Source organism: Carya illinoinensis, chromosome 12 (genome assembly GCF_018687715.1).
Source record: "Carya illinoinensis cultivar Pawnee chromosome 12, C.illinoinensisPawnee_v1, whole genome shotgun sequence".
In the NCBI taxonomy this organism is placed as follows: domain Eukaryota; kingdom Viridiplantae; phylum Streptophyta; class Magnoliopsida; order Fagales; family Juglandaceae; genus Carya; species Carya illinoinensis.
This window is the reverse complement of record NC_056763.1, coordinates 24,294,270-24,307,434: the sequence shown is the minus strand read 5'-3', so window position 1 is coordinate 24,307,434 and position 13,165 is coordinate 24,294,270. Positions and strand designations below refer to the sequence as shown.

The window sequence follows — 13,165 nt, the reverse complement described above, 5'->3', positions numbered from 1 at the left end:
TGAAGGTTTTTGTTTAATTCTGGTTGATTTTCTGAGCTGTAGGACTTCTGGGTTAGTTGAATCAGATGTTGGATCCATATTGGATGGAGAGGGAAATGTAGGTGAGTCTGATTCAATATGTGTATGAGGTTCAGAAAATGAAATATTATTATGTGGTGATTCAAATTCCACATTTTGATATGAATTGGAGAATGAGTTGGTAGAAGGTGAATCTGAAAAGGTTTGTGAAATAGGAAACAAAAAAGAATGAGTATCAGGTTTTTGTGGTAACACTTGGAAAGGAAAAATTGTTTCATGAAATATGACATTCCGAGAAAAAAGTATCTTGTTGGTGTTTAGATCCATGAGTTTATATCCCTTAATATTAGAAGGATATCCTAGGAATATGCACTTTGTGGCTCTTGAATCAAATTTCTGTCTGTGACTAGTTAAAGTTGATGCAAAGCAAAGGCAGCCAAAAACTTTTAAATGAGAAAGGTTAGGTGTTTTGTTAAAAAGCTTCTCAAAAGGGGTTTTATTTTGAAGTAGAGGAGTGGGAATTCTATTGATTATGTGTGCTGCAGTAAGCACACAGTCACTCCAAAAAATTAATGGTAGATTTGCTTGGAACATTAAGGCTCTAGTAGTGCTTAGTAGGTGTTGATGTTTCCTCTCCACAACACCATTTTGTTGTGGAGTTTCTACACAACTTTTCTGATGCAAAATACCATATTTATGGTAGAATTTTGTAAGTAAGAATTCTGGTCCATTATCAGACCTTATAGCTTTGACAGAAGAAGAAAATTGATTTGTTATCATGTTACAGAAAGTTTTGATTAAAGATGGCACTTCTGATTTAGCTTTAATCATGTATACCCAAGTACACCTTGTGAAGTCATCGACTATAGTTAAAAAATATCTAAAACCAGAATAAGAAGTAGTGCTAAAGGGACACCATATATCACAATGGAGCAAATCGAAGCTTTTATTAGAATTACTTTTTGATACAGGAAAAGGAAGCCTTCTTTGCTTTGCTAAAGGACATATGTCACAAGAACTTGTACAATCAAGAGTGATAGCAGAGTCAATCTGTTTGAGGGAATGTAATCTTGAACTAGGTACATGTCCTAATCTACAATGCCATACATCTAATTGTTTGTGAGTAGATGATAAAGCAAAAGGTGCAGAATTAAACTGAAATGAATTGCAGATTTTAGCTTTTGATGAAGCTTGAGTTAGATGGTAAAGTCCTTCTTTCTCAAGAGCAATCCCAATCATCTTCTCCATTGACTGGTCCTGTAAAAGGCAATGGGAAGCAGTAAAGGTAAGAGAAAGATTAGATTGTTTAGTGAGTTTGAAAACAGATAATAGATTGAATGAAAATTGAGGAACACACAAGACATTATGTAAAAATAAGGAATCTGAGAGACATATAGTACCAATATGTGTAGCTGGAACTGTAGTACCATTAGGAAGATTTATAGATGCATTAAATGGTTTAGGTGTAGAATGATATAGAAGTGGTGAACAGATCATATGATCTGTTGCACCTGTGTCAAGAATCCAATATAAACTGGAATTTGGCTTAGAATCAACAAAATTACAAGAAAGTAGAGTTGGTTTAAGTATAGGTTGCACTTTACCAGAAAATTGAGAGGCAGTGACAAGGTTAACAGCTGGTTGGGCATTGTTTTGGTTGGAAGAATTGGGTTGTGCTGAATTTGCAAGTGCCATTAGTTTATTAAATTCCTCTGGAGTGAAACAAAACTTTGGTTGCTCATTACTATTTTGATTGTAGACTTCTGGAATTGTAATGGCAGCATGAGCAGAAGCCACATTTCTTCTTCCTTTTGGTCCATTCCAGCCAGGGGGATAACCATGAAGTTGGAAACACTTGTCCACCGTGTGACCATTATAGCCACAATGAGTACAATGTAGAGTAGATTTCTTTGGTTTGTCCTTGAAAGATTTTGGCTGGTAATTCTGCTGATTGAATTGTTTTGCCATCAAAGCATGAGTCTCATTATACGTAGCAGAATTTGTAAGCTGCCTTTGACTTTCTTCTTGAAGCAGTAAAGAGAAAACCTTGGACATGCTTGGTAATGGAACCATTAGTAGCAATTGACTTCTGATAGAGGCATAGGAATCATTTAGCCCCACCAAGAATTTGAGTACATAATCAGATTGTTGTCTGATTTGTAGAAAGTTGAAAAGTTCACAAGTGCATGTTGCCATCTTGCCACATGTGCATGTTGGAAATGGCCTATAACTAATGTACTCATCCCAAAGAGTCTTGAAGGTACTGAAATATTCAGTAACAGAAGAAGCACCCTGATTGATGCAACTCAAAGATTTCTCAAGATGGAAGACTCTTGGTCCATCACTCCTGAGATATCTGGCTTTAAGCTCATTCTAAAGATCAACAGCAGATACCATAAAAAGCAAGCTATGTCGTATTTCTTTTGAAATAGAGTTCATCAACCAAGAAAGAACCAGATTATTGGCTCTTAACCATGCTGTGTATTTAACAAGTTGATCAGCAGAGGGAGAAACAATTGAACCATCTATAAATTGTACCTTGTTCTTGACTGTCAATGCAATGACTATCGAACGACTCCATGCAACGTAGTTTTCTCGATTGAAGATTTCTGATACTAACAAAGCACCAGGATTGTCACTTGGATGTAGGTAATATGGACTCGATGAGTCATCTGAAGGATTGATAGGAGGTCGATTAAAAGAATTAAATGAAGGATTGTCAGGAGAGGGATTGACAAGAGGAGAATCGCCAGAACTCATTTTCAAGAATGTTCAAGAAAATGCAAGAAACTTGAAGATAATCGATGCAAGAATTCCAGAGCAGAATTTTGCAAGGCAGAAGTTGAGAATTCCAGAGCAAAATTGAAGTAGATGATGCGGAAGCTTTAGTTTTTCAATCTGATACCATGTTGAGAATCAAATGAATCTGAACTAGGTGAATGAATATGAACTTGTTGAATGAAAAATATAGAAAACAGAGGAGGCAAAAGGATCTTGGTAAAACTACTGAATTGTAATGAATGAATTTTACATCAGACTTAAGTCCTATTTATAATACATCAATAGGACAATAACAGAATAACTAACTCTCCTCTTCTAACTTTCTTTCTATTTTAAGCCTTTCTTCTTTCCTTTTTAATTCCATGCTTTCAATATGAGATGGAAGACTCCAACAATAAGTATATCTCGTGTTCTACCTGTGTACTGGGGCACTGCACTTAACGTTCACTAAGATACTTCTCTCTTCAGAAAAAAAGACACACCTTGCTATAAAGGTTCACTGATACCATGGCTGTGACAAGGAAACACTTGGAATAGATGCCGATAGTCCTTGTTTACCATGTATAGCAGATTTGAGAACATTGTATTGCTCAGTCACAGAATTATATAGCGCTTTTGTGTATGCCTCTTTAGCCTGCTAAAGTGAACAGCCAGCTCATTTAGAATCACTCATGAGGAACCATATATAGAATGCGCAGGAAAATTTTAGAAACTGATAAGAACCTAAACATGTGAAGATACTGTCTACACATGGCAATAACAGAACATTAACTTCTCTAGAACTTATTGTAATTCTTTTCCGAGCTGAATACTCTGTTCAGATCAGATCTGAACAATATAGGTTATTTCATCTTCACTTCCAAATCATAATGGTCATCACATAACTATTGGTTCAGGTATTATTATATTATTATAATATAAACAATTAGTAGACATTTAATTTGGAAAATGCAGATAATCAAAGACAACATTGATGACCAATAGACTAATGGAATCCCACAATCAGCACTGTTTAACAGTTCCATATTTCGTATCCTCAAGGAATAACCATAACATCAAAAGGTACTGTACAGGAAAATTTCAGAAATTATATTAGTAATCAGGCAAGTGAAATATCACCATTCTAAGTGGAACCAACCTCTTCAGGGTTCTCACAGACAGCAGCAATTTCAGAGAAGTTGATGCCTGGTGCCACTGATAAGCCAACCCCATGAAAGGAGATGACTCTTTCCTCTCCAATTTCTTTTTCTATCTGAGGAGAATTTATTGTTCACAAGAGAGGGAAATAAGGAAAAAGAGAGAATACCCAGTCAGAGATGAGGACACACCTGGGGTGGAGGCGGCATTATGTCATGACACAATAATGCTAATGGGTATATATGCCCAGGAGTACCAGAATGTTCTGCAAGCCTTCTCATATTGTCCACTGAAGAAACATCAAAGGGTGCCTGACCCCCTTATATCAGTACAAAAGAATTTAACGACATCAAGAGCTTCGAGTGCTTCCACAATGAAACTAGCATTGAATTACATGGTACTTTTATCTCAAAATTTCTTAAATAATAAAGGCATGAGAAACAAAACACAATGAAACTAGTATTGTATAGCATGGTACTTTTATCTCAATATTTATTAAATAATAAAGGCATGAGAAACAAATTGACAAAAACATATCAATTGAAAGAGAGAAGAAGAAGAAACTTACTGGATACCATTCTTTTGTGTGAAGATCTGGTCGATCCCTACCACCACTTGGTGCAATCCATATTATTTGTGATCCACCCCTGAATCAGAAAGAAGCTAAGTGAAAAAGGACAAGAATGAAGATTGTTTAAAGCCTTAAAAAAACTCAAATATAGATATGCATCTCTATTTTTTAAGTCATACAAAAGAGCAGGTATACATTAAACATCTCAGGCATTCAACCAACTGTAATAACTTCCTCGTCTTCTACAGAATATAGAACCTAAAATCCTGAAACTTTGAGTAGATACAAGAAATATGCTTATTCCTGCACATACTCAAACACAAACTCGTTGGCTGATTACTATCTTTTGGTAAAATCAAAATGTTCTCCCCACCCCACCATCTACCATCAAATCCCTAGAGAGCAAAAGGAAGAAAGAAAGGAGAGCAAGAAGGAATGGACAATCATGAGTTACGTGGAACTCCACTCCAAAACAGTTTTGGCATGTACTTGACTATCACTAAATAGGGAACCCCACTTGAGAATTTTAAGCCAAAACTCCCTAGAAATAAATCATCTAACCTTCTTAGACTTTCACAAGCTCTGCCCTTGAAGTCCAGCATCTCCCATCAACTTCAACTTACATATTTTAAATCACAAAATTATGTGCATCTTAAACTTGAAACCTAGAGAGTGAACAATGGTCTCCAAGATCCAAGTACGGAGTGTTATGTTGAAATTGGGTCTAAAATAAGGAAATGAAAGTTGAGAGCTCCTATAAAAACAGTACAGTGGTTCTTTTCAAACACTTTTTTGCAAGTAATGAATTGCAGTAAAAATGTAAAAAGGAACTCCCTCCTACTGTACAAGAAGTATACACAAGCAACACCCAAAAGCACAAAGAGTATTTCAATTTTGATTCTTAAAACATTCCCAGCTGCTACAAATCCATATGGTAGAAGGCCAAGTTGCCCTCTTTTGCCATCAATTTCACTACAGTACCTGCTGCTCTAGCTAATTGTCCACCCTTTCCATGTGTCTATGTTATTTATGTATGGCCATGCCTAAGGACAAATTGTTACCCCTAACGGAATAAGTGGAAGGCAAACAAAACAAACTGACACATTTTGCCATCCTTGACTTTCATCAGACATCCAAAGAGGGACTCCACCGATCAAGTTCTAGTGAAGATCATTCGATCAATACCACTCTAATAAACATTACACAATTCCTTTCCTAAGGTTCAAGGAAAAGGCAGAAAACAAAAACTTGAATAGAAAAAGACCAAAAATAAGTTATAAGATAAAAAGGTCCACCCTATTAAGAATCAAACAAATGAATATAAAAGATAAACACATAAGTAAAGATGATGATAAGAAAGAACTGACCACTGATAGTATTTATTATTTATTTCTGGATATTAGATAGCCAAGATTTTAAAAGGTACCTCTACCCCTTTCCACACACACACAGAGGGAGAGAGAAATAGAGGGGTAGCGGTACCTTAAAAGTAAAGCCATTTCCTTCAAACTTCGCGTGTTTGCTTTTCTTTTCATCTCAACCAGCTCAGGAGCATCATACATGTGCTTTTTCGAGTACACACAAATAAGATTCCTAGCAAAATGCAAATAGGATGGCATCATTTGCCATTGAAATTTGAATGGTCATATAGGAGCGTAAGCACAATATGATATATCGAAAAACTTCAGAATCACCTTCCCATGCTGAAGGGCTTGCAAAGAGGATCTATCAGAACTCTATCCCCTGCTACATAGGTCTGCAGCACATCAAGTATAATTTTGTAATGCTAACATTTCCAGATGCACAAAAAATAGCATCTTTCTTATTATAGGCTATGCAATTGAAAGGGATAAAAAATAAAAGTTTCACCATGCTCTCAGCAATATGTGGGTATCTTGCTTCAAGTAACAATGCAATGATAGCTGGGTCTGCTTCAGTTTGGTGGTTTGACATCAAGACAATATTGTGACCCTACAATCCATCACGTGATATATTTATTGATCAAAACGGTTATCTTCAACCAAGAAGTATTTGAGATCATAAATTGGCAAGCATAAACAGATTAACAGTGCTTAGAACAATAAGAAGAAAATATGACAGGCCATCAAACAAATTATTTACTACTATTTCTTTACTGATCACTTGAATAGGCATTGATCAGTATCAGTATGCCCTTTGAAAAATAAATTAAAGCGAATACAGCACCTGCTAATTGCATCACAAAACTGCCTATAAACGAAAAGAAGTAGGAATACTGAACATAGGCACCTGCTGAAGCTTCTCTTCCATCTCATAGAAGAGGGAAATGTTGCCAACATATGAAGTTCTGCATCAAAGACTAAGGTCAGTGATAAATTAAAATATGAGTGAAGTTACATATTGTGAACCAATGAATGTCTTTCAATATGTATAAATTGCAAGACATAAAATGATGTACAGCCTTATTCCTCCAGTGCAGAGCTAACAAGTGGCCATCCTCTAATGTTACATGTGTTCACATATGACTGCTACAAACTCTGAAATCCATAATCATTGTCCCGGTGATGAGATAAATCATAGAGGAAGGGGTGCGACGGGTGATAAAAAAAAATACATACAAATTGAACACGAGCTCAGTGAAATGATAGTGTGATTTGAAGTTTGGTAAAATTAATTTTCAGCTTGGTGGATGACAAAGGAAAACGATGTGCAGCCTTATTCCTCCTTACCCTAAATCCATCTGGTTAGCTAGGACATATTGATGACAATGATAAACAAATAACAAACATTAAAAAATAAATAAATAAATAAATCAAATAGGCCTATAGAAGATTAAAGAGGAGGTTGTCAAATGCATGACTAATTACTTGACCATATAAAACTTAAGCATACTAAATAATAACTCATCAGTGCTATTACCCATGTAACAAGTGCAAATTAAGATCTTTGTAACACTTCAAATAACTTCAAATGACTAATATCAAGTCTTAGATTATTACGCTTAAAACTGCAAACAACGCAAATTCATTATGGAAGGCATTCATAAAACTATAGCAATGGCGGATTTTACATGTGAACGTGTGTGGAAGGCATAAAACAAGTCAAGTTATTAACTTTCAGGCACGAGATCTGTCAATTCAACTAGATGAAGATGGGTGTGTATAGATGCCTCACCTGAAATCAACTAAAGGACGAATATAGTTTTGACCAAATAAGTAGTAGTCGAAAGGCTCTCGCAGTGCTTTGTGATATGGTGAGAAGTCAAAAGGTTCCTGAAACAGTACTGTAATATTTACATGAAGCTCACTCATATCTACCATATGCAGACTGTAGATACAAATATTTTCTGGAGCTATATAAACATAATGATAGAATAAATATAGTAAAATATTACCTCAACATCGAAAAATATGCGATCTAGCACAACAGTCATATTTGACAACACTATCTCATCAGCCCTTGGATTTCCACTTTGGAAAACCTAAAACATTAGAGCATGTGAATTACTATATATATAATCATTATTATTTTATCTGATAAATACACGTCCTGTGAGTCTTGAGCTCATTACTTCACCTTACAATTGTGCTTACAAAGGGAGAAAGTGAATAGACCTCACTGATACAACATGCAAATTATAATGATGGAAGGTAGATATGTTCCAGGAACAATTTCTGACTAATTAAATTTATAAAATAAATTATATCATAAATCACCAGGGCCATTTGATAGCTTATGTGATTTCACAAGAGTACCATATCTCACTGGCTGATTCTTTATACAACTAAAAACCTGTATACATAATGCCTATGCATTTTACTTAAAGGTAAAGGAAAAGAAGAAAATTAAAACGACTAATGACTCTCAAACATATATGAATATATGTGGTAAAACGTGATTTGAGGAATATTTGTTTACCGCTTTTTTATAATTGCGATACAATATTTCCATCCCCATAGCAACATTTGAAGGCAGTCTTCCTGCTTCTCTTTCCTTCTTGATTCCTGCCAGCAGCTCTGTGGATAAAAGAGAGGATACCAGTCATGTAAATAAAGATGATGAGAACAGTAAATTACTTATGAAAATCTCAAACAAATAAAGATGAGGGGACCAGTAAATTTAGAAATGAAAAACGAGATATTAGAAACCACTTCAAACATCCATTAATGAGATTATGAGAGGATTGTGGAAAGGTTCCTTTGAGCTCCAGCAAGCCTTGCTGCTCGCCCTCAAGCATTTGACTATGGCCTGTCTGCCCAAATCAACTAAACCAAGGACAAAGGAGCTGCCTTCCAAACTACTTGATTACCTTTCTATCAAATCTCAATCCCAACCAGGAAGGATATCATTGTCAAACCCAAAAAGTAAGTAAGGCAAATCCCCTCAACCCTAACAATGATTTGCCTTGTTCAGTAGCAAATCTAAAAAAATATGGCAATTTCCAGATCGCAACAATTGTCTAGCAATGCAACAATAAATGATTAACTGATTCACAACTCTTTAAAGTAAATCTTCATCAACAAAGTTGCATTTACAAGTATTCAAGGATGCTGCAACCATAAAAAACTACATCATATCACATGTGCGGTTGGTTCTATACTTCTTTATTCAAGGTACATCTTCTACGAGTGCATGCTATGATATGTGCACTTGTATGACAAAGGCCTACTTACATATCGTCTAACAATTTAATACAACTAAATTTACTTTCACCTTGGCAAGAAAACAAAAACTTTTGGTTTTATTTTCCCCAATTTTCGGAACATACAATTTTGGATTTTTTTATCGCATTGTTTGGTTTATTAGAAAGTATATTGTGTCATTAGGAGCCCGTGATATATACAGCTAAGCTGGATAATGAACTAATCCCATCAAGAGAAGTCATCTAGGAAACAATAGACAGTATGGATTTGAGCATATATGATAACAAATCATTGAAAGATAAACACGCCATCCAAAAGAGTTTATGATTAGATATGATGGCTGTCTTTGTACAATGACAGTGACGGTGCATTATTCAGTAAAGTTTCTTTTTTTGCAATAAGAATATTAAGAAATATCATATTTAAGCAAGACCAATTAATTCACTTATGGTTACAAACCAATTAATTATCATAGTTGTCATAGTAATTCACATTAGCATAATAATTCATTTATGGGTACAAACCAATTAATTATCATCTTTGTTATCATTTAAGAATAGTATAATACTTCACCAAAAGACCAGCAGTCTCACCCCTATTTAACTCTTTCTTAAAGTAAACTTATTTCCCCCAAACCCTAAACTGTGACCAAGTAAAATTTATTCCCTCCATAACCTAAATTGTCAATTAGAACATGCATTGAATACGACTAGCATAAAAAAAGTATTGGTCTTTTTTACTCTTTTAATAATTGTTATCGGTCCTATAGTAAGTAATGTGTTTACACACTGGCTTGTAAGTAACAAAACTCAGATCTTTCTGGTAGAAGTCAAGATTCAATAAAACAACCTTGTCAGTTTATTCCCTGGCCCTAGCGCAAGGTGCTACAGTTACAGAAATAGGTCCAAAATTTTCAAAGTACAACTATATTACAGTATCTTCAATGTTTTTTTTATGATCCATGATAAAAAGTCAATTATATGCAACACGACAAAGTGTTTGATTCGATAAAGTATTAAATGTAGCAATTCCATCCCCTTTAAAGAACCATGTGTAGAGTTCCTCTGCCTCTAAGACCCAGCAGAATATTCCCACAAATGGAATTGCATCCTAAAAACCTCATGAAAGATTATCTCCATCAAAAGGTCATTTTGAAACTCTCTCACAAGCATGCCCAAGAAGTAAAATCCAAGCAGCATACTAGAGACTAATGATTCACAAGATGTCCCTCTTACCCTGGCAGCTTCAGTCAACCAACAGACTAACAACTGAAACCATGTGTAGAGTTTCTCCCCCTCTGAGACCCTGCAGGATATTCACAGAAGTGGAATTCCATCCCAAAACCTTCAACAAAAAATATCCCCTACAAAATTTCATGCCAACACTCTCTCTCAGTCAGACACGCATGCACAACAAGTGAAATCCAAGCAGAATTCCAGAAACCAATGGCTCACAACACATCCCCTTACCCTAACAGCTGCAGTCAACCAACAGACCAACAACTCTCTCATTCCCTATATAGCTAAGTAAAAATACCTATGGAAGTCAAAACCATTGACTCAAAAAATCCCATCCTTTTAAAATCACAGACTTAATACTCAAATAATGTCCCTTGTTACCAGACAACTGACTGTAGAGAAGTATAAGATTAAGTGATATTGAGGTTACAACGAAATAACTTGGTTTGAGTGAACAGATGATTATCATAATCGTAGTCATGTTTATACTTATAGTAAACAGACAAATTCTAGAAAGCACAAAATGGGGCATAGATATAGTGTATATCAAGTACAACAAGGGAAATCATGTTTAATTTAACAAAAATATTGGATTTAAATGGTTTAGATAAGATACGACCGTGGGTTTATTTTAGTTAACAAGGAGGGAAACTTCCACAAATCTGTTCCTTCCCACATTTTGTCCTCTCTCTCTCTCTCTCTCTCTCTCTCTCTCGGGTTTTGGGGGTTGGGGGGGGGGGGGGGGAGGGGGGGGGTTGTTGATGCACCATGACTATTATGTTGGACGTATATCATAGAAACCAATAAGCAGAGGAGCTACAACATTGAGCTTTTGATACAAAATATGTACATATTGACTAACATATTCCGGATTTTAATCACAGAGGCTCCATTTGGGCATCAAGTAAAAGACTAATAGAAAGAGAATAAATAACTCAATTACAATTCTCAAATTCTACAATGCTACAAACGGCAGAGACAAGAATCAGTTCTTGCCTAACACAAAATCCGGCTTGTGGAGGTGAATCTCTACCATTAAAGTAATTATTTTTTTCGTAAACGACAATATTAGTTTAATCTATTTTAGCATTTATAACTGTATATTTATAGTATTCCATATAAATTCATTCTATCCCATTCCTCAAAATTTATCGGCCAAAAAACCATAAAACAGAGTGATAGTATGACTTGGCAGAAGTTTCAAAATATATATTGATCAGATGGAAAATAAATAACTTCATGTGGGTCCAGATATATAATCTCCTGCCCTTCTTTCCTACTCTTACTCGGCGGCGAATTAAAATCCTGAACGCGAAGCACGGAAGAAAATTATATGCTCGCCATCTTTAGCATGGAATCATGGATACCATCATACCAATATGTGCACTAAAATGGAGGGGAGAGAGAGATCTGAAATTCTGAATTGCACAACGTCTGCTATTTCGCCCAAAAATGCCAAAATGCAACAGTTAGGCTCACTTAAGTTGACTTTTTTGTTCAAATTAGGGGGCCATATCCTCTTTTATACTTTACTCTGTTTTTTTATTTTTTCTTTTTAAATAACTCGTTAGCTCAGTGCAGCTAGGCCGAATTTTCAGAACTTCGTTTTCCAGTTTATCTCCTTCACATATTTTTTCAGCAAGGAAACTTAGCAAACAGTAAATGCAGCAGAAGATTCAAAACGCAAAGCATGGTTTTCTCTATCCTTCCCCGACAACAATCTCTCAGAAACCACGGAAAAGACGCAAAACGTCAGAACAAACAACAATGAAACCGGTCCTATACCGAACCTTCTTCAGAGCTCGCATCGAGAAAGGTGCGCGAGAGGCTCGGCTCGTTCGTCCTCTCTCCGCGATAGGACGCCACATTCTTGTTGGCAGACTCCTTGTCCCGAACCATCTCCGCCATGACTGTCACACTCGGAGAGTGAGAAGGATACGGCAAAAGAGACCTCTGCGTACCGAATCGCACAGAGGCCGAACAAAGCCAAGAATAAGCATAAAAAGAAAATGAAGATGAAGAAATGGATAAAGAAATCTTATGTGTGGTTGCTGTGGAGACGAAGAATGTGGAGGATGGAGTAGCGGAGAGGATAAGGCATTGTTGCTGTAGCATATCGCTGGGCCGTGCCGTTCAGTTGTTTTTAATTTTTTTTATATATTTTAAATATTTTTAATTACTTTTTTAATTAACAAGTAAAGAAAATATATTAATATATTTGAAATTATTTTCTTAATTATTAAGTAATTAAAAAAAAACAGCGGTCATGCGGAGCTATACTGTCACAGTCCCAGGAGATTTGCTCGGGACCACATCTCGACACTACCCATTGAGGGTCAAGACAATCACATGACTAGTCTGCTTGCATGCTTTGGCTTAAACTATGACACGCAGCGGGCGAGCATGGAGGCTACTGACCGCGCGCAGACCATGCGTGCAGGCTTGCGCGTGCCCTTGAGCGTGCATCTGCGCGCATGCATGCGTGCCCCCACACCACCTAACGAGGCCAATGGCGTGCCCCCACAGGCACGCCATCCAGCGCACGGCTCCAGCCCGTGCCTTGCAGAGCAGGTTAGTGGCATGCCTCGCGGCATGCCATCTAGCGCATGGCTCCAGCCCATGCCTTGCAGACTCAGCGCCCAGGCCACCAGCCTGGGCCATGTCGTGCACCATCATGGCTTACCTTCAGCAAGCCATGCCCATCATGCCATGCACCACCATGGCTCACCTTCAGCAAGCTATGCCCACCATCAACTAGCCATGCCGCGCACCACCATGGCTCACCACGCAAGCCATGA

The 13,165-nt window shown here is 36.7% G+C and overlaps 1 protein-coding gene across 8 annotated transcripts in view; it reads right to left on the bottom strand.

Annotated features, from left to right (window-relative positions):
* LOC122289464 (glycerol-3-phosphate acyltransferase ATS12, chloroplastic-like) overlaps nucleotides 1-12,493 on the bottom strand; it is a 15,958-nt gene extending 3,465 nt beyond the window's left edge. For 6 of the 8 annotated variants that reach the window (XR_006236166.1, XR_006236165.1, XR_006236167.1 and 3 more), the window contains exons 1-12: nucleotides 12,158-12,493; nucleotides 8,405-8,502; nucleotides 7,881-7,967; nucleotides 7,661-7,758; nucleotides 6,776-6,833; nucleotides 6,377-6,478; nucleotides 6,202-6,263; nucleotides 5,990-6,100; nucleotides 4,505-4,583; nucleotides 4,128-4,247; nucleotides 3,938-4,051; nucleotides 3,282-3,436 (exon numbers count right to left, since the gene is read on the bottom strand). Coding sequence is in view for 5 of the 8 variants with exons in the window: in XM_043096465.1 (XP_042952399.1) it covers nucleotides 3,296-3,436; nucleotides 3,938-4,051; nucleotides 4,128-4,247; nucleotides 4,505-4,583; nucleotides 5,990-6,100; nucleotides 6,202-6,263; nucleotides 6,377-6,478; nucleotides 6,776-6,833; nucleotides 7,661-7,758; nucleotides 7,881-7,967; nucleotides 8,405-8,502; nucleotides 12,158-12,482 (1,395 nt within the window). In the remaining 3 variants the exon portion in view is untranslated. Of the gene's footprint in view, nucleotides 1-938; nucleotides 1,276-3,281; nucleotides 3,437-3,937; nucleotides 4,052-4,127; nucleotides 4,248-4,504; nucleotides 4,584-5,989; nucleotides 6,101-6,201; nucleotides 6,264-6,376; nucleotides 6,479-6,775; nucleotides 6,834-7,660; nucleotides 7,759-7,880; nucleotides 7,968-8,404; nucleotides 8,503-12,157 lie in introns of those variants that run through there. The other 2 variants (XM_043096468.1, XM_043096469.1) reach the window with 2 other exon arrangements.
* Between the last annotated feature and the right edge of the window lie 672 nt (nucleotides 12,494-13,165).